This window comes from Falco cherrug, chromosome 1 (genome assembly GCF_023634085.1).
Source record: "Falco cherrug isolate bFalChe1 chromosome 1, bFalChe1.pri, whole genome shotgun sequence".
Taxonomy (NCBI): domain Eukaryota; kingdom Metazoa; phylum Chordata; class Aves; order Falconiformes; family Falconidae; genus Falco; species Falco cherrug.
In genome coordinates, this window is record NC_073697.1 from 94,623,093 (window position 1) to 94,650,117 (window position 27,025).

The window sequence follows — 27,025 nt, forward strand, 5'->3', positions numbered from 1 at the left end:
GGCTGGGATAATGGCATGCCATATGTCACCACCGTGGGACACGGAGGCTGGGGAGCTATTTGGGATTTAATACTATTATCCTAATGCAACCGGCTCATTGTTTGGGTTGGGAAGCTGCTGCCAGTGCAGAGCAGGGTGGTGGTCTGGGTTAGGGGACAGCAGTTCCCCCCCACCCAAGCCAGAACAGGGCCACTGGAGAGCCCCCATCCTGCCCCAGCACCAGGAGCCCTCCTGCTGGGAGGAAACTTGGTGGCAAACTTGCCACCGGTAATGGATGGCAGGGGAGATGCCAGCACCGCACCGCTGGCGGCAGCGGGTCCCGGGATGGGACTGGTACCCAGCTCCCAGCGCCCATCACCCGGGCCTTGGGGTGAGCATCCTGTGGGTGCACGCGGGGCCGCAGCCCTAATCCCCAGGGATTTGGCCCACGTGCGCCCACCTTGCCTGGCCGCCCTTTGGGTGCGAGGCAGAGCCTGGCGCCTGGGCCGGATTAATGGCTCAGTGTCATTAGCAGGTTATTTATAGGTGCTCCTCCGTGCCCTAAAAATCTGCCAGACAAAGGTGGGGAGCTGGGGGGGGTCCCGGCTCTGGTGAAGGAGGGGAGCCACAGCGAAGCAAAGAGACTGCAGAGCACACGTCCAGCGATATCCTGGTTTTACTCTGGGAAAAACACCATCCGGACACAGGGCTTGCGGGTTTTGTGTGTGGTTTTTTTTTTTTTTTTTTTCCATTTGTTTTCTCTCATTTTTAAAACAATATAGTGCAGCCAGCACTTCTCACAGTAGAATATAATGGTCAATTTTAGTATAAAAAAAAAACATTCTCAGAGATTTGTAAATGCACTTAGTGCTTGAACAGGCCTTTCAGGGATACAGTACCTCTTTTCCGAGCACAATCACCTTGGGTTTCGTAGGGGTATTTTTCTTTTTTTTAACTTTTAAACATCAAAACACTTCGTATTTTGCGGTGCGGAGCCTTTTTTAAATGAATATATCTATTAAACACATAATTACACATAGTGAATAACGGACCATAATGAGTATTTTGGAACTGGTTTTCTTTTCTTTTTAAAAAAAAAAACAAAAAAAAAAGAAGAGAGAAAAAAGGAGGTATGTGAGTGCCCCTGGTACCACGGTCGCCTCTAACCCAGAACCAAGGTAGAACTGACAGTATGGGGGGAAATAAAAGAACCTGGAAGTGTGAGACCTGGGGGGGTTCCCGGGGGTGCTGTGGGGTGGGAGAGGGGCCGGGGGTCCCGATGGGTGCCCGGCACAGGGGCACCGAACCTCCCAGTTGAGTGGGAATAGGAGCTGGTGGCCAACGCGGGGCCGGGAGAGAGGAGGAGGAGGAGGAAGAGGGGCAGGAGGAGACTCTGTAGCAGCCAACACGCAGATGTACAGCCTAGTCAACTAAAAAAAAAAAAAAAAAAAAAAAAAAAATCTGTTCAAGTTTTCAAGTGTTTTTCTTAAATAGCCTCCAGACTGTCCCCAATTATTAGCTTTAATCAAAGCAGTGCAAGTTACGGACTTCAGCTACAGGTCAGGCACGAGCTCCCTGCGGCCGCCGCGCGCCGGCCGGCTGCCGGGCTGGGACCAATTGCCAGAGACGCTCCGGCCAGCCGCGGCACCGGGCTCTGCCCGCACGGGTCCGGCCAGGCACGCGGAGCCGAGCCTCCTCTCCCTGGATAGCAGCAACTCGTAGCAATTCCCTGTTCACATTCGTGGAGATAAAATGATTTCTGAGCTCTATAGACAAGCGGTCCTTCGTCCTCGGCTTCCAGTGGGTTGCGGGTGTATCCAGTCTGGGGACCCCGGTGAAATGCCAGTGTCCCGGGAGCCCTTTCGGCAGCAGACCCCGTGTCCCCCCTCCCCGTCCCCCCGCCCTTGCTGCCACGGTCCGGTACCCGCACGGTGCCGGAGGGGAGCACGGCTCGCGCCAAAGTCCTCGCCCTGGGTTTGGGAAAAGCAGCATCGGTTCCTTATCTGTAGACGGGCAAGCGGATGTGGGCGTGCTGGTGGTCCAAGAGCCTTGGCACAGACACGGTCTCGTAGCCCTTGCCCAGCATCTGCTCCTTGATGCAAGGCGGGTGGATGTCGTTGATGAGATACTCCAGGGACTGGAGGCTGCTGCTGAGGATGGAGGTATTGCAGAGCGTCTTGCTGGGCAGCCCCTCGGTGGGGGGCACCCCCAGCTCGCGGGGCCCGGCCCCCAGCTCCGGCGGGTTGTAACAGTCGCTGTTGGGGGTCACAAGGATGCTGTTCCAAGGGGGGGCGAAGTACTGCCCCACTGAGAAGTTGCCGTGCATGCAGTTCAAGGGGGACGAGCTCACCTTCTCGGCCGCGCCACCCAGGGCGTAGGGGCGCGAGGCGCCCGCACACGTCTCGGGGGACTTGCTGAGGGCCCCCCCGCCGCCACTGCCCCCGCTGTACATTCGCAGGTGCTGCTGCTGCTTCTGCTGCCAGACCAGGTAGTCCATGCCCTCGGGGTAGATGCCCGCCTTGGGTCCCAGGGCCACAGCCGGGTTGGAGCCCAGCGCCAGCTCAGCACCCTTGCGGCACTCTGGCAGGACGGCGCTGGCGTACGCGGTGGCACCAGCGAAGGCGCCGTGCTTGGCCGGGCTGGGGTTGGTGGCCACCACGGCCGGGCAGCCCGGCTGGGCGCCCTGCGCCTGGCACTGCTGATTGATCTGGTAGATGATACTCTGGATGGAGGGCAGGTTGGACGGCGGCAGGGCCAGGCTCCTGCCCGCCAGCGGCAGCACGGAGGCCGCCACCGTCACATTGGGGGGTACGGGGCCCTCCAGCTGCTTCTGGCCACCGTGGTAGCTCAGCTGCCCGGCACAGGAGGGACCTTGAGCTAAAGTGCTTGACGCGGGGTAGGGAGCGACACCGACCTGGGCGGGCGAGAGCTTAGTCCGCTTCCCCTCCGAGTTCTTCACCACGCTTTTACCGGAGGCTTTGACGATGGCCAGGAGGCCCTGGTAGCCGCCGGCGTGCAGGGGATAGGGGCTGTAGCGCTGCCCTGTGGTGTCGTAGCCATTGACCGTCCGGTTAAGGTGCTTGTGCTGGGGGACCCTGATGTTGGTGGGGAAGATCTTGATGGTCAGTGGGCTGTTGGCCACCTTCTGTGCGTAGGCGTCCAGCTCGGCGGGGCTGGGGTAGCGCGGGGAATGCATGGGTGCCACCGTCTCGCCTGTGGGAGCAAAGCATAGGGTGAAGCCAGTGCTGCTGGAGGAGGGGGACCCATTGCCACAGCAACCCATCACCCCAGCACCCATCGCTCCAGCATCCATTGCCCCAGCATCCATCGCCCCCCCACCCCAGCTCCCACCTGCTCCCGGCAGAAAGCAGGTCATGGCACCAACCTGCCCCCTCCCGCTGCCAGAGTCACTTGTAAGTGGCCTAAAATAAACTCGGTGTGGAGAATGGAAATGTCACTTTACCCAACGGGGGAATCTTTCTCCAAGATTGGATTTAAACTACATTATACAAGCAATTTCATGGGTGCTTTGCGCTGCTACGAGAACCTCACCAAAAATGGAAAAGCATTGCATTTACCAGCCATAAATCAGCAGTTCCTATAATGAGCACAAAAATGTCACTTTTATGCAATTTTACAGATGAACAAAACTGGTGAAATTAACTGTGGTAACCTACTGGAGTCAGCAAAAGCCACTGCAGGAAAAAAAATTATATATGTATATATTTTTGTTCCTTTCAAACTCTTTCCTGAGCAAGTTTCTGCCATTCTGGTGTGAAAACTCATTTGTCGTACCCATTATACTTTCATTTGGAGTTTATCTTGAGTATCCAATGAGCCACCAACTGTGAAAATGATTAAATCTACAAAATCTATCTAATAGATGGAATAAATTAGGTGTTTAAAATCTCCACACACACAGAGGCACATGCATGCACACAGTGGCACAGGGGGGATGATGTTTGCTCTGGAGCCGGTCCCAAAACTCCCTGCCCTGCCGGGGGATGTCTGCAGCACCCCAGGAATGCCAGACCCAGTGCCTGCCCGGAGCCAGGTTTTGCAAGGGAGAGATGGTCAAATAGGGGGGGTTGGGGGCTGGCAGCCCCCCACCAAGGAGCCCCAGCCCTCCCAGGGACCCTTCCCCTGCTGCCAGCTGTCCCCCGTTGGGGACACTGGAGAGTACTTTGCTCTGGATGCCACTGGGACCAGTGATTCCTGATACCACTGTATGCTGGGTGGCAAAGTCACCACGGAAGAGTTGTGCCATCGGGTGCATTCAGCACATCTAAAGAAGTTGTTACATTGGTCTGCAAAGCCTGTCTCAGTCCTGCTCCTGGTGATGCTCTGGCACGGCGCCCGCGGCTGCCTGCACGCGTGGGGATGCCCGGACAAACTGTTCAACCCAGGATTCAGGGGGAGGTTGGGGCACTGGCAGCTGCAGGACTCCACGTCCCGCCCCCCCGGGCAGCAGTGTGGTGTTTGGGGAGATGCAGGAGGGAGGCTGTGGCCGCTCTCCATCCTCTGAGCGGTGCAGCAGTAATTTAACAGGCAGAACGGCAGAGCGTTCACCAGCCATTCCTCCCATTAAGCTAATGTTATGGGCTTTTTACAGGTGTCTTAAATAGACATTGTTATTAACGAGTATATTAAGCCAATTAAAACCAGGGCCTTTGAGTAGGATTTAATGTAGCTGCCGGGAGACAGGAGGCATGGCAGCAGCAGCTCCCTACGGCAGGACACGTGCAGGCGCGTGGTGCCCCTGGCTGTGCTGCCAGCCCCAGCAGGCACATCCCGGCCATCGCCCATCCAACCTCCGTAAAGCTCCCGAGCCTGGGTGGCACCTGCGGAGCAGCCAGCGAGCTGCACGGGTGCACACTGGGTGCTGCTGGGCACAGGCACCCCCTGAGCCAGCGGGCACAGGGGGCTGCGAGTGGGACCCCTCCTGCCCGGCGGCATGGCACACCATCCAGCACCACGAGCCATGCACATCTGCATTCCCCTTCATGCCGGCACCGCTGTCCTTGGAGGTGGCAGCATCGCGAATACTCAATTAACATGACACTAATTAGCTGGTGACACTTGCAGAATCCCTAATGAGCCCATTCTACAGAAACACTCCTTCCTAAGCAAAAATATTACAGAAAAAAAAGGGGTCATTGCTGGAGGGAGGAAGGCGGCATTGCCCACGGGCACCGCGGCTCCCCAGCCTGAGTCACCAAAGCCCTGTCCCCAAGCACTGATGCTGAGGGTGGCACTTTTGGGATGACCCCGTGCACGGGCAGAGCCGCCTGCCCAGCTGGGCTGAGCTTGGCCAAGAGCATCCCACCCACCAGGCCTGGTGCCGACACGACACGTGCCCGGGGAGCGCCGTGGCCGACCACGAGCCAGCTGGGGGCAGGGGGGGGCAGGAGCTGCCTTTGTCACCTCTTTGCGCCAGCTGGGTTAGATGTGACAAGCCACCAGTTCCGTGTGTTGTCACATCTCAGGGTGACGCACCAAACCCCCGCCAGGAAAATTACAGAGCGACCGATCTGTATCCCGTCGGCTCCCGGCACGCTGGTGGCTGCGTGGCTCCGCCGCTCCCCCTCTCCGCAGTAATTACTGCTTTCTAACGGGCTGTAATTACTGCGAGATGCAAACTCTCCTGAACCACCGCCGCCGTCACCCGTCAGGCGCAGGCAGCCCTGACACCAGTCCTTTGCTGCCAGGTTCGCCCCCCTCCTCTTAAACTTGAACTATCCAAGCTGTCGGGCCAGGGCTGGGGGAGATGTGCCACGGACACCCCAGCACACGGGTGGCTCAGCCGGGCTTGCCACCTCGAGCAGCCCCGGCTCTCATCACCCCTAAACCAAATCCAGCTGCCGGCAGCGTGACAGCCCAGGCACAGGCACCCATCAACAGCCGCTTCTCCCAGAAGATGATTCTCTGGCTCCCGGCTCCCTCCCTCGCTGGCATTCCCACGGGATGCGGCCGGCACAGCCCCAGCTCTGAGCTCCCCCTCCCTCCCTGACCTGCTCTATTTTTCCAGCCTGCACTCAATAACAGCTAAATAATTGAATCTGCTCAGCAGCCAAAGATTTGGTTTGAATTTTATTGGAATTTTAAATTGTTTTGTTTCTTCAGTATTTTATTACTGTAAATGGAAAATGCATCGCCCGCAGTAATAATCCGATGGCTTTTTATATTACTCCGAGCTTCTGCTCAAAGCATTATTGGAAAGCCAGGCAGAAACGAGAAGCCATTAGAATGGCAGCACAGGCTTATAAGATTACGCCTCCAGCTAAACAACTTTTTACTTTAGCAAATTGGCCACCAAACCCGGTTCGAGACACAGATGTAAATCCCAGACCCCACTGCTGGCGTGATCCGGAATAAATATCTGTTTATGGGTTGGGGAGCTCCAGCCCTGCTGTGCTTGGAGCAGCCAGGTCTGTGCAAAATGTCTGATGGGGGTGGGGGCTGCTGGGCGAGGGGCAGGTGGGAAACAGAGGTGCCCTGAGAAACCTCCACAAAAGCCCCCCGTGGCATACACACCTGCTGCCAGCATCCCTTGCATCCCCCACATCCTTGCATCCCCTGCATCCCCACATCTGCCGCATCCCCACATCTGCTGCATCCCTACAGCCCCCGCATCTCCACATCCCCACATCTGCTGCATCCCCTGCATTCCTGCAACCCCCACATCCCCTGCATCCCTTAATTTCCCACATCCGCCACATCCCTGCATCCGCTGCATCCCCCACATGCCCACATCCGCTGCATCCTCCGTACCCCTGCATCCCCGCATCCACTGCATTCCCCACACCTACTTCATCCCTGGCATCCCTCAGGACCCCTGTGCCGTGCCTGGCTGCAGCCACAGCCCACAAGGGCTGGGAAAGAAGGAAAAATGGGGAGAAAGAAGGGGAGGGAAGCTAACCGGAGCCATCCTTACAGCAGGAGAGATCAGGGCTAACTGGAGACCGCCGATCCGGGGCTTGTGGCCAGCACGAACCCACAACAGTCCCCAATTACCCTCAGCTCGGGCTCCTCTGGGACACAATGGGCGCCGGCAAAGCCCAGCTGCCGGGCCCCTAATTAACCCTGATTTTAACTGTACACTTTTAAAGGCACTAAAGCGGTTACAAAGTGGAGAACAAGGCAGGGTTAATAGCGCAGACCTAAATTGCAGGCCCGCGGGGCCTGGGCCCCATAGAAATAATAGACCTGTCTGGGCTGCTCAGCTGTCAGTCAGGCGAACAATTCGGCACCCGAGGAGCTCACAAGAGCGGCAGCATCGGGGCTCTGGCAATCAGTGTCTGCTCGGTTAAAGCAGTTGTGGGATCAAAGTGGAGCCAGGAAAGATCCTCAGCACCAGAAGCGATGCTCAGTGCTGGGATGGCCATCATCAGGAAGGATGCCTGATAATGGGAAGGATGCTTGACACTGGGAAGGGTGTTCTGGGCCACGAAGGATGCTCTGGACCAGGAAGGATGCTGGGCACCAGGAAGGACGCTTGGCACCTGGAAGGATATTCGTGACCAGGAAGGATGCTCGGTACTAGGAAAGATGCTGGGCACCAGGAAGGATGCTCATACCAGGAAAGATGTTTGGTACTAGGAAGGATGCTCAGTACTGGGAAGGATGCTGGGTACTAGGAAGGATGCTCAGTACCAGGAAGGATATTCATGACCAAGAAGGATGCTTAGTACTACAAAAGATGCTGGGCACCAGGAAGGATGCTCAGTACCAGCAAGGATATTCATGACCAGGAAGGATGTTCGGTACTAGGAAGGATGCTCATCACTGGGAAGGATGCTGGGCACCAGGAAGGATCCTCGGTATCAGGAAGGATATTCCTGACCAGAAAGGATGTTTGGTACTAGGAAGGACGCTCATCACTGGGAAGGATGCTGGGCACCAGGAAAGATCCTCGGTATCAGGAAGGATATTCCTGATCAGGAAGGATGCTTAGTACTAGGAAAGATGCTCAGTACTGGGAAGGATGCTTGGTAGCAGGAAGGATGCTCCAGACCAGGAAGGATGCTCAGCACCAGGAAGGATGCTGCTCCCACAGCCCAGCTGCCTGGGGTGTCCCCTGGCCTGGTGTTGTCAGCAGTGTCCCTGGCAGGGCCCCCTCTTCCTGGAGGCGGGTGAGCACATGCACTGGCAATTTATAGCTTTAATTTTCAGGCCAGACACTGCAGGAGACACTGTGCTCCCCGGGGCAGTTGCCCTGCTCTGGAAGGGGATGGCAAGCAGGACATTGGGGTGCCAGTGGTCAGGGAGTACAACCTGGGGATCAGTGCCAGCAGCACCACAACCCTGAGCAAGGTCTCAACTGGGACAAGCAGAGCGGGGATGTGGTGGCAACACGTAGCACCTCACTGGTTAACAGCCAGCATGAAAGACATGCCCTGCCTCCCTCCCTCCCTGCCCTCCATTCCTTTGCTTCTCTTGGAGATAAGATGGGACAAACCTTATTTTTACACATCGAAAGCACTAAAATATTTTGCAACAAATGAAAGAAGTAATCTCGGCAGTAAATCTTTATAGAGCTGCTGAAGGTGAAGCTGCGGCGAGAAGCTACCTGGTGCCTCGCTCTCCCGCCATCCAAAAGAAAAACGCTTTTTGCCCGCTTTTTGCCCCCTTTTCAGACCAGAGCAGAGCTGCTGCCGCTGGGGCTGCCACGCCACATTCCCGGGCAAACCGTGGGCACATCCCTGCTGCTCAGCCTCAGCCAGCTGTAGGGCACCCCAACCTCGGGGGTAACACCATCCCGGGGAGGGCGAGATGGCAAGAGCTGCCCAGTGGGACCAGCCTGGCGCTGGGGATCCGGCTGGGCTGTGCCGGGATCCCTGGAGTGGCAGGCTGCTTCCTGCTGCCAGTACAGCCAAGCCAACGCCAGCTCCTCCTGCCTGTGCTGCAGCGTGCCGGGCAGGGTGTCCTGCGCCTGGGCACGGGCACGGCTGGGCACCGCGGCTGGGCTCAGGTGTGCCCAGGGGGGTTGCCAGGGATGCTCGGCAGGCTGCAGCAGCCAGCACATTCACCCTGGGAAAGGCCATTTCCCGGGGGTCACCCTGCCCTGCCCCGAGCATCCTGCCCTCCCTCCTCATCCTCACCCTCCATCCCCATCCTGCCTTGCCCCTCTTAAAGGAAAGTGCTGGTGTTGCCAGCACTGAGCTCCCGTTCAGCTCCTGCTCTGCCTCCTCAAGCCTGTGGGGCAAAAGGGCAGCAATTAGGCAGGAGTTTTAATTTACGCAGGGGCAGGAGGGGCTGGGAAGGGGAGCGATGCTGAGCGCCGGGCAGAGGCAGGAGGAGACACCGGGGACCTGAGCAGCCGCTCAGTGATTTGCGTGCCAATGGCTCTTATTAAACAATAATAATGCCACAGCCTCCAAATGAATTAAACTCTGCAAGAGCTGAGCGCTTATCCCCTGGCTTTGGGACCAGGTTCCCTCTTCCCCTCGCAGCAAGGAGATCCCAGTGTCTTTGAAGCTTCAAGAAGTGTCAAAAATCCCCTTTTTCTCTGCCTGCAATACTGGGAGCAGATTTTGGAAGAGCTAAAGCCTAAATATTTGCAAAACACTTGGAGGAAACCTCAATATTTGGAAAACACTTGGAAGAAACCTCAATATTTAGAAAACATTTGGAAGAAAACAAACAAAATCTGGTATATTTCATGAATCAATGAAGTCCTTGAAGTATGGGTCCCAGCCCCAGGTGGCAAAGCTGGCTGGGCAGGAACCGGCTGCCCCGGTCCCCCAGGCAGCAGCTCCAGGCAGGACCCCCCTGCCCACCCCGTGGGGCCAGAGGGCAGCGCCTGCCTGCATGGCACAGCCGGGGCCAGGCAGCAGGGTGCTGCAGCCGGTGACACCCTGCTGAGAGCAGGAAAAACCTCAGGGGGTCCTAGGTGGAGCTGGGGGGGTCACTGGGGGATGCTGTCCCAAGCATCACCCAGACCCAGGGTGACCCATGGGCAGGCTCGGGGATGTGTGGCCCCCAGCCCTGGGGAGAGCAGTCACGGGTCCCACACATCCCCTGAGCTGGTTTTGGGGTGCAGGTGGGGAGAGGGGGGGGCTGGTGCTGCCCCCCCCGGCGCCACTCGCTCTGCGCCAGGCAGGTTGGGCTGCTGTCACATTGCACCGGCTTTCCCACCCTGTGAAGTGCGGTGGTTTCTATGGTGACGGTGTCCCCAGGATGGGTGGCGCAGAGGCCACGGCATCTCGGTGGATACAGCGGGGGACCCATGCACCAGCGCGGTCCCCAGCCCCCCATAAGCACAGCCCTGGCAGGGACAGTGCCCCCCATGACCAGCACCCTCAGCATCACCGCGGCTGCCCCCCAAAAGGTGGCTGCAGAGCCCCCCATTGCAGGACCAGTGGAGCCAGGACAAAAGCATCCTCCAGCAGAGCATCCCTGGCATGAGGACCCGACAGTCGAACGCGCCCCGGCTTCGGGGGCTTAAATTAAAACCAACTACAGAAATAATAGCGGGAGAAATCCATCTGAATAACCGTAGGTGGCAAACCCCGCGCGGCAGCCGCACAGGAGCCGTAATCTGCAAAGACAACAAAATTCATGACAAAGCACAAAGGGAAGCGCCGGGCTTCACCGTCCCCAGATATTCATCCGTTAACACGTTCCCTTTTTAGGCTGACATGTCATTTCAGACGGGCCTTTTTTCCTCCCCTTTCTTCTCCCCCTCAATGGCGCGCGGCTCTGCCGAGGCGGCTGCTGAATTGGATCACCTCAGGGCGAGCACTTTATTATCTGCAGTCAAAGCGTCACCACAAATACCCGTCTACACACACACGTGTCACTTCCCATTTGTCTCCTCCACGAGGTATTAGCGCCGTGCGCCGCCGTGTACCGTGCCACCGTGTCCACCAGTGCAGCAAAGGCAAACGGCGCCAGGCGGGAGGTGCGTGGGGAGGGCGGCATTGAGGCCAGGAGGATGCCATCGTGCCACCCCACTGCTGCCCCGATGCCACCCGGATGTCACCCCCATGCCAACCCCAATGCCACCTTGATACCATACCAATGTCATCCCAGCGCGACCCAAACATTGTCCCAATGCCATCCTGACACTAGCCCTGTGCCACTCCAATACTGCCCCCATGCCACCCTTATGACACCCAGATGCCACCCCAACACCATCACAATGCTGCCCCAATGCCACTTATATGCCACCCAACACTGCCCCAGCACAGTCATTACGCCACCCCAACGCCACCCTGAAGCCACCCCAATGCAATCCCCACGCCATCACGACGCCATCCTGAGCCTGTCCCAGTGCCATTCCAGTGCCACCCCAATGCGGCCCCAATGTCATCCCAGTGCCACCCCAACGGCACCCAACACTGCCCAAGCACAGCCCTGATGCCACCCCGATGTCACTCCACCACGCAACCGCTGAGGGGACCCCAGGACTGGGAGGGACCCCACCGCAGCCAGCAGCCCTGCAGATCACCCCAGCCCCTCTGCAAATTAGTATCTGAATCATTTTAAGGCACAGGCTTTGCACGCTGAGCGCCACTGCCAGCACCCATGGCAACCCGTCCCTGCTGAGGGGAGCAGGGTGGGCACCCCCGGCGCAGGCATCCCCAGGTCTGCAGCCCCGCCAGTGCCCGGGAAGCTGCTCCATGGCTGATGGACCGGTGCGGCTCTGGAAAGTTTGGAAACAAACCAAAACCCCCTCTTGTGCTGGGGCACGACCAGCGAAGACCACCCAAAGACCAGGGCTCTGAGCAGCCCCCCCACCCATCCATCCCCACCATGCACATGACCGATGGAAAAGTGTTTTTGCAGCATTTCCTGGCAGGGAAAGTGCAAGTCAACAGCACATTTTGGGCATGGCAGTTAATTGAACTCCTTTTTATGGCACTTATATAAATACACAGACCCATCATTAACCGATCCCTTCCAGAAACTGAAAATGAAAGAATTAATCTTATTTCACTCATGTGTAACCCCTCATGAAATTAAAATGATATTTTATGGGTGTGTACAAAAGCAGCGCCTTGCTGCAGCTACTTTAATGAAAATGCCCTTGGAATAAGTAGAATTGGGTAACGAGAAGCCATTAAACAGGGCTTTATCCCATATGCAATTAAACAGTTTTATCACTGATGAGAGTCCCCATGGGTGAGCGGGGAGAGGTGTGGGTGACCCTGAAGCCAGATCTCTGGCACTCTGCTGCTCTCTAAGCCCCAGCCACCACCTCTCATTAGTGTTTTAATAACCCAGCCGGAGCCCTGGGAGGGCTGATGCCACCCCCCTAAGAGCCATTTCTCACAGCGTCCCCACGGGTCCGAGGTGCGAGGTCCCATGGGATGCCCGGCAGGAGGCCAGACGGATGCGCACGGTGAGAGGCGGCGGCTGATGCTTGCATGGTGAAAGCACAGAGGGAGCGCAGGGAGCCCCCCATAACACCCAGCTCCACACGGATCCCACCCTCTTACCAGAGCACGCATCCTGCACCTCCAGCTGCACACCCAGCCCCAGGCTGCCGGCAGAGCAGTGCCAGCTGAAGGAGGGCACACAGAAAGTAACATTTAATTAAATATAAGCCACTGCTACATTATTGCAGAGAGCAAGAGCAGCATAGAGTTTGGCCAAGCCGAGAGTGGTATTATTTGATTTATAATTTAAATAAAGCTCAGGATTCCTGTAATGCGCACAGAATAAAATCAAAAGGGACCAGGCTGCTGGAGTTAATTGGACGTGATATTTTCCTGAGGATGCTGCTTCTCCACAGGCTCCTGCTCCTCGGCTGGAGACGGGCAGACACAGGCAGGACTGGCAGGGCTCTGGGCACCCTCCTGCTGCCTCCTGCATCCTCCTCGAGGATGCAACGCTGTCATGCCAGGCTAGTGCTCGCGGTACAGCCCTGGGATTACTGGCAAGGGAAACTGGCTGCTGCCATGAGCTGCTGACAGCGAGCACCGCAGCAAAGTCACCTACAGCATTTTACAGGATGGATTTTGTGGGATGCACCGAGCCTGCTGGGATGCAGCTGCACCAGCATGTGGGGCACCAAGATGAGGGGGACAGTAATTAGCAGGAGAGCCAAGGGGTAGAACCAGGGGGCGAAGGCGCCAGGGCCAGCAGCTCCCAGCACGGGCAAGAAAATTAGTCAGCTCACCTTTTACGTGAAATTAATACAAAAATTAATCAGCGGCGTGGGCAGGATAATAGGATTTCACAGTGGTGCCGGGCCAGACAGCCAATGTGCCGAGAGCCAGACTCATTTAATATCGACAGAAACAATGCCAGAGGACAGAAATAAGACCCATAAAGATAATTACTGAGATACTCAGGAGCAAATTAAGTAATCAGAGGCACTTCTAAATTGTGCCTCATTTTAAGAGAACACTATCTTTGTCGATTACCTACACAGGCGTTTAGGAGGTGGCAGGAGGCTCGGCCCCGCGCACCAGCTCGCCGGCCCCTCTGCACCGTGCTTACCGCAGGTGCCATAAATAAAGAAGAGCAAATCGTATTCCAAACCAGATGCGTGGCCCTGGATGTCACCTGCAATTTAATTTGCACTAGCAGGAGGCAGAGAGGAACGAGACGTGCTGGATTTGCCCATAATGAGCGGAAACATACGGGCAGCTAAACTTTGATTAAGGTGACCTGGTTGGTGGCGGCTGGTGGCGAGCACGGGGTCTGGCTGGGCAGCTCGGCCACCAGCACGCACCGCCCCAGGTGGGGGACAAGCCTCAGAGATCTCAGGCGAGCGTGGTCCTGCCTGGAGGGATGGGGTGCTCTCAGCCAAAACCCCTGGTACTCTGGTCCCCCGTACCTGCCGGGGTCTGGCTTGGGGTCAGACCTCTGCAAACTGCCCTCCTCCCACCGGCACAGCTCCGGGACCCTCTGGTACCCCAGGGCTGGGACCTCCCAGGGTGCAGGTGGCTGCATCCAAGAGCAGCTCTCCCCACTGATGGGTGCCTTGCCCTGTGGCAAAACCATGTACAGGGCTCCTGCTCCCTGAATCTCCTTATTTAGCATTGTCTGTGGTGGGGCAGGAAAGGCTGGGAAGCACCAACCCTGGGAAGCACCAGACCCTGGCAGGAGGATGCTCAGGGACCCCATCCCCAGGGTGCTGCTCCTCAGCATCCCCATGAGCAGAGTCTCAGGTTTCTGGCTCCGAGCCGCAACTGAGGAATGCTGCGGGGATGGGCAGACATATCCTGACCTCAGCATCACACCAGGCTTGACAGAGATGCCCAGTGCCAAACGCCTCCGGTCTCCAGAAACCCCTGCCAGGCTCAGCCTGCCCACGGGTCTCAGACCGTGTGGGCCTGGCTGAGCTAATTAACCCGTGGCAATGAGGCACACCGGGAGCCGGCCCCTGCTCCCCTCGCGCCAGCCCTGCGCCGCTGCACACTGCTCAGGCATGACGGATTAGGAATAATTTTACAAGAGCAACATCCGTTTTCCTTCCAGAGACTAATAAGAAGGAGACCCGAGCGGCACCGCGAGCTCCGATGCAGCACAAGCACACGGGGGTCCATGCATACCCCCACCAGCACCTTTGCAGACTCACCAAGACCCCGAGAGCTGACACCCTGATGGATGCTTGGGGGCAAAGAGCTCAGGAAGCACCGATCCCACCTGCCCTTGCGATCCCAGATGCACACACAAGTGCTTCCCCGCCTGCAACGCTGGGATGCACGGGCGCCCATCACCCTGCCTCTGGCTTGGGTGCCCTGCTCCCTGCAGCCGTGCCATGCTGGAGCTTGGGGAGCTTCAGCCGAAAAATAACCCTCCTGGCTGGCAGTGAGCATCGCTGGAGCAATGCCGGGGGTCCCCAGGGTGGCCAAGCATCACCCAAACCCCGTGCCTGGCTCCCTCGGCTGTGTCGGGGTGCCCAGGTAGAGGGAAAAAAACATCTCTGGGAAAATACAGATCATTAAACAAATGCCCGGGGGCTGTCACAGACTAACAAGCAGAGCTTTAGCAGCTGATTTGTCTTCAGTCGGCAATGTTTAAAAATCCAACTGAGACCAGCAGAAAAATATCCACTCCCCTCTTTAAAACACACATTCATCACTTGAGAATCTTAATGCGTCTTTCCCAGCCGGGGAGGTCAAACACGCCTGCCTAAAGCAGGCTCATTAAATATACATTTAATCACGGTTTGGATTGAGAGACAAAGGCTGGGAGAGACAGGTGCTTTACTGGAGTGACCTTTTGGATCCCATTTTAATGTAACTAGTTTACAGCTTATCTGAAAGGCCAGCTCCTGGGGAAGGCGAGCTGCTGCAAAACGGAGAAAGTAATTAGGGGGGGAAGGGCCGGGGAGGTTTGTGGGGCGCGGAGCAGGCGACAGCAGCATCCTCTGCCGCCACTGAGCTTCCCAGACAGCTCTGCAACATTTTCTGAAGTTCGACTTATCAACCAGAGCAACCCAATTTAATTTGCTTATCTTGTCTCCTTCCTCCCCCTCCCCTCCCTGCTTCTCCTGCTCTTTTTAATTATCGGTTAAATAAATGTCTTTTTCAATAAGGGAAGCAGCATCAAAGCAGGCACACCAACCCCCACCCACCAACCCCCCCGCCCCCGGGCACTTACACTTGCGCGGCTCCAGCGCCTTGTTGGGGCAGGCGAGGTGCTGGGCTGGGGGGTTCTGGGTCCTCTGCAGGCAGGCCAGCATGGTCTGGGTCTCCCGGCGGGCAGTGCCGCCCCCACCGCTGGCCCGTGTCCTGCCGAGAGAAGAGACACGCTGGTCAGGCAAGGAGACCTGCCCGCACCGCTGCCCACCACCCTTCTGCCCACCCAGCCGCTCTCCAGGCAGAGGAGCTGGAGGCAGGAGCTCCCGGCGCCGACCACGGGCACGCACGCTGCTCAGAGCTTTTTGCTCCTTTGGTGATAAATAAATAACTCTGAAAGCCTTAAATATGAATGGATATAAAATAAATATGAAGGTCTCCGTGGGTGATTTGCACTCCTTGCAAAGCTTTCCATCCTTCCCGCCAGGAATGGGGCAAAACCAGGGCATCCCCCCGGCACCGCGCTCCTGGCAGTGCCAGACCAGCCTGCTGGCGTGCCAGCCAGCACCTCCCGGCACCAAGCAACCCTGCCGGCTCCGGCCAAGGCTGGGGAAAGATGGCGTTAAAATCCCGCTCAGGGTCCTGGGATCTGTCGCCAGCTCCCAGCTGGCATCAAAATCTGCTCAACAAAAGCTGGAGGGGTCAGGCCAAAGTCATCACCACCACCACTCTGCTAATTGTACATCCTTCATGAGCCACCGCGGAGGGCATGAATTATAACCAGTTGCTGCTGACACCCTCCCACTGCTCCGGCTGGCGCGGGGAGTGATATTGCTGCTTGGAGAGGGCAGGGAGACGTGGGCAGGAGCAGCAGAAAAGCAGGCAGCGGTGCCTGTCCTCCAGCATCGCAGCTTCTGAGCCATCGCTCTCCTGGCTGAACATCTACTGATGGCTGGGGGTCACGGCTGGGGGTCACGGCTGGGTGTCATGGCCGGGTACATCACTACTTCACCTGCTCCGTCATGGGGAAATCGTGCCCTCCTGCAGCTCTCCGTGATGTTTTCCACATGCCCTGGTGTTGGAGAGAGGTGCTGGGCTGGCAGGGAGCTGTGCGGTGGCTTTGGGCACACGTTGGCACAGCTGTGACCATCACCTGCCGGGCAGCGGAGCAGAGACAGATGCTCCCTGAGCTATGGCTGATGCTCTCCTTGCTCCACTGGTTTAAACATCGCCCAGAAACACACCTTCACAGCCACCACGGGTGCACAGCCAACGGTACCCATGCGCTGGCCGCTGGCTCTCACCCCATGCCCACCTCCATCGGGCACAGGGGTCCCAGGCTCTGGGCTCGTCCCCTGGCTGACAGCCGGTGGTGGCGGTGGGACCCACACGGGGTGTCCGTGCCATGGCTGCGCTCTGCCCGAGGGTCTCGCCCCGTCCCCCCCATGCTGCAAACTGGGGTAAGGGAGAGAGAGACTCATTTGCGAAAGGTGTGAGGAGCAGGAGGGGAGGAGGAAGTCATCTAATACCAAGCAGGTGTCTGGAGAACCCAAATTGTGCTGTTTTCTCCTAATAATGAAGTATTCATGAGTAAAAGCCTTTTTCACTACTTTCTTAAGACACTAATTTCACAACAAGCGCCTTGTTACCATGCAATTATTCCAATCGTGCATTTCTCCCAGATTCCATCTGTCCTCATGCTCTCTAAATGAAAGACAATCATGTAACCACCTTTCATTATTCACTATTTTACTTTCAGCAAAGGTACCCTGAAAGAAATTATTTCCTCTGAAAGGGACTTTTATTCAGTTTCAAAACCAATTTTCTCCTATTACTGTCTTAAAAAAAAAAAAAAGAAGGGGGGCAGGGAGGTGTTTTTATTTCATGCATTACATACCCTTTGTTAACGCAGCTCGCAGTAAAAGCAGCCATATCCATTTTCTGGCTTCGATTTCTGGTAATTTTAAAATATGCCATTACAATCAGGCAGAAATTATACAGTTTGAAAAGAGAATGAAGTGCTTCTTATTCAGAGGCTGAGCGCACTTGACTGCCAGGGAGCTCGGCTCTCCCCGCCGGGACTCAGGGTGCGTTACGCAGCCCTGCTCCCCCTGCACCTTCGCTCCCCCCGCACGTGCCCACCGCTGCCTCCGCACCGGGGAGATGCTGTGCTGACCCCATCCCCACAGGGGGGACCCAGGTCGGGGCACCCATGGCCATGCAGGGGATGGCTGCGCTGGCTCCCACTCTACCTGAGCCTCAACTAGGCAGTGACCTCGGGGCTGGCATCCCGCCGGGTGTCACCATCTGGCCGATTAGCGGGCGGATGTCACCTCCTCCCCTGCGGCAAGGCCAACTCAGTGCTGGGATGCTGCCCCACGTCCCTGCTGGGCACGGGCTTTGTGGGTGGCTCGCGCTGCTGATGGATGCACATCAGGTCCTTGCTGATCCCCGGGGAAAGTGGGGCTGAGAGCAAGGAGAAAGCCCCCACAGGGCAGGATGCGGCCACCGGCAGGGCACCAAACACGAGTGCCAACAGGGGGCTGGGCAAGGATGCAGCCTGAGCCCCCGGGGAAGGGGGGATGCTGGTGGCCGCTCACAGGAGCTGTAGTCGCCTTTGGCCCTTGGGGCCTAGCCATGCAAGTCCCCGGGGGACATCCCCATGATGGCACAGGTGCTCTCCACACCAGTGCCCTCTGTGCCCTGCCACACAACCAGGCACAGCCCAGCACCCTCCCGGAGCCATCCTGACCTCAGCCATGCACAGCAGGAGCATCATCGGCATCAGCCGGCAGGGATGTGGGAGCCATATGCCAAACTAAATAAAGCCACCGGTTAATTCAGACCCCGGGTTTGCCCCCATCTCCCAGCATCATGCAGTGGAGACAATTTTTCCGACAGCTATGTTGCGCTTCAGCCCACCTCAGCCATGCTTCGTAACCACAAGGGCCCTGGCACCGCACGCACCGCAATAACATCCCTCCATCCTGGCACCCTGCCAGGCACCCCCAGCGCACCCGAAGGCGAGAGGGTGGGCGCCGGCACAATGGGCATCTGTGCCGCGGTGGCATTTCGTTAATGCTGCTCAGAAAAGCCCCTGAATCAGCTGATGGGAATTGGGCGCTGGGCTGTCCGAACGCTTAGCGCCAGCTTAGTTAGCTCCATCTGCATTTGAACTAATTCCAATCAGCAGGATCCGATTTAGTTCAAGCTGCTCTGGCTCTTTCGTGGCAGGAAAGACAACACTCAGCAGTTTTGCTGAACCACCCCCCAGTTTATGTGGCCTCGATGGCCCCGCTGCCACCCGGCCAGCGGCACAGCCGGCACCGTGGCACATGGCAAGAGCATCCCGCTCTCGGGGATGCTAGGAGCAGGGTCCCTCAGGAACCCCAAGTCTGCATCCCACAGCACCACTCCCCAGCCCTGGCATCACCCCCCTCCATCCTTCCCCAGCCCCTCTCCAACCGCTCCTTCCTGGCCCCCACCCTGGGCCAGCTAATTTCGAAGCCCTATCTCTACATCACACTATTTATAAGCCCAAGGTCTTTGTGACTTTAATAATAATTAAAAAAAATAATAAAATACCCTCTCTGTCTAAAGCCCCAGTGACGGGAGGGTTTGGCACCTCCTCTGACATCAGCGGCTGATAAGTCGGGCTTATCTCCTCCGAGAGCCCCGTGAAGGTCCCTCTGGCGAGATAAGGCCAGCGCAGCTGTCGATAGAGGCTTTCGCAGGCGAGGATTTAGATAAAAGAATATGTGATGGGGGTGGGGGGGGGAAGGGAACATTTAAAGTCTCAGCCTGAACTGGGTCTGTGCTGCTGGCTGGACAGTGCGAGGGCAGAGGGGAGGGCAGGAGCAGCGCTCCAGCTGGGAAAAGTAAGGAACAAGGTCTCTGTCACCACCCAGGCTTGGGTGCAAGGTGAGCATCCTTCCCCGGGTGTTATCAGGGTGGCCTGGGGTGCAAGCCCAAAAAAAGGGAGTTTTCTAGGTTAGGAGATGAAGCGGGGCAGGAACACAGATGCTGCAAAGCTGTTTGAGTCATGCCGCCATGTCTCCCTCCGGGCTGTTAAAAGACAGTGCAGGGTTTGGCACAGGGAGAGGAGGTGACCGGGTCACCCCAGCTAGAAAAGGCACAAGAGGTTTCTGACAGCGCCGGCCGGGCGGTGTGGGAGCAAGGCTGAGGCTGGCAGCCACCCTCACAAGCTGGCAGCACTGATAAATGAAGCAAAAATGCTCACTGGTCGCTGGGGTGCCGAGTATCTGTGGTGCCAGGGCTACCTGTCGCGACTGGGGACACCCTGGTCCCTCATCCCTCCATGCTTGGATGGAGGAGAAACCCCCGGCTCCCCTTCCCCGCAGCCCTGGGGACATGGGTGCTACCTCCACAGCATCCCCAGCACGGCCACTGCCACCGCCCCACAGACACTGGCTTCCCATCAGACGGCATCCCTCCTGCACGGGTGAGGCGGTGCTGGAGGAGGAAGGCTTCCCTTCAGCACACCCCAAAGGTGATGTGGGTGCACACCCCACCAGGGATGCAGGTGCACACCCCAAAGGTGATGCGGGCGCACATCCCAAAGGCTTCCTCTCTGCACCTCGGGGATAGGTGCCCATCCCATCCCAGGGCAAGCGGGATTTTGGCTCGTGCTGCCGGCTGGCACCAAGGTGGTGCAGGCAGCTGCCGTGCCAGCTCATGCCCATCTCCCACCCAGCAGCAGATTTATGGTCCCCAGCTGAGGTGGTGGAGGGGACACGGCACTCGGCAAGCGACACCACAGCTCCGTCCTGCAACAGGCGAGCGCGGGAAAGGTCACCCCGCTGTAAATCACTGGGAGCACCAGATAAAATAAAGCAGAAAGTTGACGCCGCTGTGCCGAGGGCTGCAATAAAGCACGGCACGGTGCCGCTGGCCGCACCACGACCTTCCCCTCGCCTGGCCGCTGCTCCATCGCACCCGGCTAATCCGCTCCCCTCCATGCACTCCAGCCCCAGGCCTTTCAGGGGGCCCTGTTAATAATTAAATGTTAATCTAAAAAGCAATTTTAGCTGCAGTGCTGCAGATCTGGTTAGAGATTACATTAGCATGTAAGAGTCAAGGGTAATTTTCTCTAACCCCTCTTGTGATCTTTAAAACCCGCAGATCTTAAAGCAACACCAGCTCCTCTGATTAAAATTGGAAGCTGGGGTTTGCAACAGATAATGATGCTGGAAGTGATTATTTTGCTGCGGGGGAGTGGGGGCCTGTCTGTGGGAGTGACCCACACCGGCTGAGCAGCTGCTCCCGGCCCGTGCCCTGCGGAGATGCAGGGAAGGAGCCCAGGACCCACCTGGCACCAAGCAGAGCTGTGCCCTCAGCTTCAGAGTCCGACCACGGCAGATGGACCCCACTGCACACCACGGGGATCTCTCGTCCTCCAGTTTCTCCACCTTGTCCCACCCTGCGAGATGGAGCTTGCAAGGGAGAACCCCAGGGAGGAGAGGGTGCACATCCCAAAGGCAACATGGGTGCGCACCCCACCAGGGATGCAAGTGCACATCCCAAAGGCAATGTGGGTGCACATCCCAAAGGCAATGCAAGTGCCCAAGCCTCTCTTGAGGACACTGTGCATGGGGGCAGGACAGTCCCCTCCAGCACTAGGGACACCACAAGACACGCGGCGACAGGCAGGACCGGATACTGCCCATGCCCCCATCTCAGCCCCAGCTTGAGGGGCAGCTGCTGCCCCAACATGGTGAGCATCCCCATTTCCCACTTCCCTGGAGCCTGCCTTTGCTTATGGAGGAGACATTTTGCTGTCCCACTGCTAGAGGGACGGTGCGTTTTCAAGGCTGCTGTAACACCAAGATGGCACTGAGCTCACCAGCCGTGGCACACCGCCAAGGACGGAGCGGCACTGCCACGCCGGGACCTGGACAGAGCATCCCCTCACTGCTGGCACCTTAAGGCAGCAACCTTTCCACCCAGAGCCGAGGTTTCTCCTCCCACAACGGCTCCAAGAAGCAGCCCCTTAGGCTGTTCAAGAAAATCAACGTCAAAAAATACCCGAAAATACCCTTTTGTTAGCAAGCGGGGCCAGGGAGGCTGGGGCAAGGGCACAGCTGCCACAGCCCAGAGCAGAGGGGACAAGCAAATTGCCTCCCACCCGGTCCAAATGACCCAATGGAAGAAATAAGGTATCAGACGTGTCCATAAAGATGGAATTAAAAAAAACAATTTGAGTGCTGTTGAGCATTTGCAGACATCCTCGTGCAGGGCTCGGGCAGCCTGGTTAAATTTATGTGTCAGCTTTAAGGAGGCCTCTCATCAAATGAGCTATTTTGGGCAGAGATTAAAGATCTATTTTAGCTGCGAGCGGGAACAGCTCTCGAACAGGTTAATAATGATTCTGGAAACCCAAGTGTCTCCAGCACCCTGGGGCAGGGCAGCCGGAGCCCTGGGCAGCACTGGGGGGTCCCTAAAGGTCCCTGAGCTGGGAGGGTGGGTGATGCCGGTGCAGCATGCCCCCTGACCCGCTGCCATCCTGCTGGGGAGGGAGAAACCCTCATGCTGCTGCTGCTGCTGGGCGAGGAGCGGCTGTGGCGCTGAGCAGGCGTGGGTAATTGGAAGTGGCAGACGCTGGCACGCTGCTGCTGAGAAGGTCATTACGTGGCACTGGGAACGAAATGCCAGGAGCCGGGGCGGGGGGAGCAGCCCTGTTAACAAAGGTCAGGGCCCCGCTCGGGTGCCTTTGGTGTTTTTGGCAGAGCCCAGCTCTGCCTGCATGCACCAGGGTCCTGGCAGGGCCGGTGCTCAGCGTGTGGGCAGGATCTGCCTATACGTGTGGATCCCCTCTAATCTGGTACCCTGCAGGAGCGTACCTGGTGGCAGGGACTGGGAGGCATGCTGCGCTGAGGGGGGGTGCTTTGCCCAGCCCCTCGAAGCACAACCTCTCATCCAACATGGTCACGCCATGTATCCATCCTGCAGATGGATGGAGGGGGAGAGGGGCCAGGGGGATGAACCCACTGTCCCCAGCAGTGAGAGCTGGATGCTCGGGATGCTCATGGGCTTTTGGTCCCAGCCCCAGCAGAGATGCAGGATCAAACCAGCAGAAAAGCCAAATGGCTCCAGGTAGGTCACCAGAACAGCAATTAAAACACCCCAGACCCCAGTGAACCCAGAGCCCAGCCTGGAACGGGCATCCACCCCCTGGGTGCAGGCAGCACCCATGTCCCCAGCTGAGACCCAACAGACTCTGACACTGGGGAGACCAAAGCTTCCCAGCACCCACCACAGCTCCTTCTGCCCCATCCTGGGGGCTTGTCTGCCCTGCACCCTGACCGGGGGCTCCTGCGGTTATTCCGGCAGCACCGCGGTGCCCAGGCTGCCCAGGCACCCGTCCGGCTGCACCGTGCATGGCAGCCAGGCGCATGCCGCTCGGTAATTACAGCTCTGAGCGCCTGAGCTGTGAAAGAATCTGACGAAGGAATCCAGGGTAGATCGCGCTGCTGAAATTACTATAATCAAAGGCTTTCACAAAGGCTTCAAATGCAACCAATTACCCTGAAAGGCGAGGCAAGAAAGAAAACAAATTAACGTGTTTGCACAGAGCCTCCGCAGCAGCGCACACATCGCCCTGCGCCGCCCTCGACCCCGGCCGGCCACTGCTTTCCATCCCTGGTCCTGCTCCCCATCCCCAAGTACCAACTTCCCATCTCTGGGCAGCAATTCCCCATCCCCTGGGTACCCGCTCCCCATCCTCGGGTACCAATTCCCCATCCCCGCTGCTGCTCCCCATCCCCGCATCCTGCTCCATCGCCGCTGCCCCTGCTCGCCTCGGGGTGCAGCTGCACACAAAAGGGCTCTGTGCCCATCCCTTGCCCCGCGCCCGCCCGGCTGCTGCCCCGCTGGCAGACAAAAGCCCTGCCTGTGCCGGCGGCTGGGTCCGGCGCAGGCTCGGGGGCTTGCCAGGGTGGCCTGGGGAAACCTCCCTCCCTCCTCCCCCGGCGCTGGCTGGGGTTCCCGGGTGAGGGGAGGCGCAGGGTCCTCAAAGGCGCCCATTGAGCACAGCCCCGCATCGCCTGACAGATGGGGAAGCTATTCACAGCGGGGGCCCCCCCAGCCCCCCAGCCTCGCCTCCTTAGGTTACGCTTCGTCTGGGCTGCCAGCCTGGGTGAAAAGAGGGAGGAAAAGGAAAAAATAAAAAAAATAAACTTCATTCTTTTAATATTTAACGAGAGTCCATCACCCTAAGTCTATTTTGTAATACAAAGCTCTGGAGATTTAAACCCTTCTCACCCAGAGAGATGGAAATGAATGGTGCTCTTTAATGAGCTGGTTCAGCAGAAAAGATAGATTTCTAAGATTACTGTAGGAATTCTTATAATTGATGTGTACTTTTGTAACGAGGATTATACCACCATCCGGTCAAGTAATTCTGGCTCTTCCTCCCCCTGCTTCTCCTGAGCATGCCCTGCTTTTGGGGTTCCCTGAGGGAGAGGGACTGGGGGTGAAAGCAACACAGGGGGTGGGAGAAGAAGGAAAAGCCCAAGAAAAATGAAACAGGCTTTTCTTATTTAGCCTAATGCAGCCACCGAATGGGAAAATAAGGCATCTCTCCAGATTTATATATTTGTTTTACAAAGCCCTACTTTCCTGCACTGATCCGAGGCTGGATGAGCCGCTGAATGCAGAGTAATTAAAAGGAACAGAGAACAATACCCACGCCTGCCGAAGAACGCGGAGTTTCCCTCAGATGTTTATAGCAATTGTATGAAAATGTACAAGCCGGGATGGCAAGAGCTGACAGCCGCGCCGGAGCAGCCGTGATTGCGAGCTGGCTGCCTCCCCCGGCTGATTGGCATTAATTGTGCGCGTTTGCAAAGCAGAACGGAAAGTCTGACATTAGCTGCAAGCCAACATTTCTTTCTAATAGTCTTAATGATTACGACGAGAGTTGATGATCATTGTGGGGCGTTAATAGTCCGGAGAGCGGCTCTGTGGCTTCTCCTGGTGGGGATGAGAACTGGGCTGTCCCCATCCCTGTCCCCATCAGCCCTGTGCCTGCAAGGGGACATGCTCCCCAGGGTGGGCTGGGGGTGCGGCAGGATGGACTCCAGTGGTCCCACTGAGTGTCCCCAGGGACACACACACACACTGCCCATCAACCTGTAAAACTCTCTGGGAAGGACAGTGGAGGGGACAGCAACCCCCTGCCCTCTCCAGGGTGCGAGCAGCTCCCACCCCATCCCCTGGCTCTGCCCCACAGGAGAGGGGTGGCTGCGGCAGGGGTAGACACCAAGAGGAAGAACGGCCCCCATCCTGAGAGCCCTCTGGGGTGTACCCAGGGATGTCCCACGTTGGCTCTGCCCTGAGGGAAGCACTGGGCCACCCTGGTCCCACGGGTACCCCAAATGCAGCCAGGTCCCAGCAGCTCCCCCAGGCGCATCCTCACCAGGAGGGGCTGGGGGGGGGGCGGCATGGAGCAAGAGAGGGGAGAGCAGCTGCAAATAACCCACATAAACAGCAGAGCTTGTTTAAAAGCTGATGAATGAAACCTGAGTTTTCTAGACTTTTTACAAGGCTGTTTTCTGGATGTCCTTGAGCTTCACTGCGGCCCAGAGGCCCGTGGGAGGGTGGGTGGGCTGCAGAGACTGGCACAGGATGCTCTGACCACAGCTGAGCCAGAGCCAGATGTGCACAAAACCCCTCCGCAGCCCTGACCTACCCAGGTTTACACAGGAGGAAAAATCAATGGCCATCGATCTGCAATATAAAGAGAGAACGCGGCGCTGGCAGGCGGCAGGCAGCTGGCATCTGACCGGCGCTGTGCGGAGGACACAGCTGGGGGTCACCTCGCTGGGGACCGGTGTGCCCACCGGGGAACACAGCTCGGGGCATGGCCAGGCTGCCGGCAGCACCGACGGTCACCCCGCGTGCACCAGGCCCCTCTGGGCAGCTCTGCCAGTCCACGTGCCGTAAACCCTCGCCGCAGCAGATAGGGCACATCCACGGTGTGTGGGCGGCCCTTGCCCGTGTCCTCACCGGGACACAGCCAGCACCAGCCCGGCTTCCCCCTGGCTCCCCTGAGGCCACTGCTGGGACAGGCAGACAGCTTCAGCCCAGCTCCAGCCTGTTTCAGCTTTGCATTTATTTTTTTTTTATCCTCTGTTTGCCAAGGTATCACTCAGCTTTGGGCTTTCTGAGCTCACTAGTAATTGTTCCCAGATGAAAAGAAATAAAGACTTGGTCCCTCTCCTCCTTCCCCCCTTTTCCAAAAAAAAAAAAAAAAATAGTCCGTAAAGAAGAGCTATAAAAATGGCTTGTTATCTCACCTAGTGAAGCTCAGACTGTATGTTATTGCTAATTGGGTATAACATCCTTGTCTTGTTCTGCTCTCTGAAGCTAAATCAAGAAAGCACCATTGCTGCGAACTAATTATATCTCTGGACTGCAGACTCCAGCTTGTCTTCCCCTTTATTGAGTTAAAAAATGGTCACTAACCTTAATCTCTCATATTCCCAAGCATCAGAGCTGCTGAAAAACCACCACTTCCACCTGCATCCCAGTCTATGCTGAGAAAGATGGAGCACGTGGCTGGGCAAAGGCTTTGTGCTGCTCCGGGACCCAGCCCCACGTGTCAGCCCGGAGGTGCTCACCCCTGCAGCACCCCACGGCGCCGGCGTGCACTGGGACCACCACAGATGCTGCCTGGATCCCTGCACCATCAAGCCTTTATCATATGCAGCTCAGATGCTTTCTGTGCCACACAAGCAGCCACTGCTGCTTCTCTACCTCTCCTTACCGGGAAGTTTAAGCTCCTTTCATTACAATGTTTTTAAAATCTGAACCCTGGGCAGCATTCCCTCGGCCCAAGCTTGGCAGATGTGAGCACCTGGGTCACATGCGCCCAAACCACGGGGAGTGGATGCTGCTCCAGCTCATCCACATCAGCTCCCAGTCCCAGCCCAGGATGGAGCCCGACAGTCCTGTACACGCTGGTGCTCACCCACAGGTCCCCCAGAGGAGCAAGGACACCGCGGCCACCCTGCTGCACCACCACAGGTGGCTACAGCCAAAGCGCTCCGGTTACCGGTGAGGTGCAGCTGCATGCTACGGCACTGCTGCCATGGCACAGACCCCAGCAGCACCAGGTCACCGTCAAAAGAGAGCGGATAGCCAGACCCCCAAAAGCAGTGGGTGCTTTGGCACCACAGCCATGTGGGACAGCCCCACCCTGGTGCCTCCCTGGCACCACAGCCATGTGGGACAGCCCCATCCCGGTGCCTCACTCAGCACCGGCTGTGTGGGATGGGAGATATAAGCAGAAATGCAAAGCTGTGGGTCAGAAACCAAAGGGTGATGCCACCAAGCTCAACACTGAGCCCAGCTCCCTCCCCCTGCCCAGGAGGACCAGTGCAGATGGTGTTACTTTCCAAAGGGAAAGCCAAGCTCCGGTTCTCCTTGCGAGCCAAGAGCATCCCTTAAAAAATTGATACTTCCCTGACTATTAATTAACCTGAACCACTTAAAACCGCCTTCAATTTGTCAGGTTTAACTGCCAGCTCTTCTCAGTAAATCAAGCG

At 57.4% G+C, this 27,025-nt stretch overlaps 1 protein-coding gene across 3 annotated transcripts in view; it reads right to left on the reverse strand.

Annotated features, from left to right (window-relative positions):
- Positions 1-553: 553 nt before the first annotated feature.
- The window catches only part of FAM222A (family with sequence similarity 222 member A), a 32,654-nt gene continuing 6,182 nt past the window's right edge, over positions 554-27,025 (reverse strand). The window contains exons 2-3 of one of the 3 annotated variants that reach the window (XM_027813873.2): positions 15,541-15,671; positions 554-3,192 (exon numbers count right to left, since the gene is read on the reverse strand). In XM_027813873.2, coding sequence (XP_027669674.2) covers positions 1,979-3,192; positions 15,541-15,622 — 1,296 coding nt within the window. In that variant the 5' untranslated portion in view covers positions 15,623-15,671 and the 3' untranslated portion in view covers positions 554-1,978. Of the gene's footprint in view, positions 3,193-15,540; positions 18,890-27,025 lie in introns of those variants that run through there. The other 2 variants (XM_005445155.3, XM_055700778.1) reach the window with 2 other exon arrangements.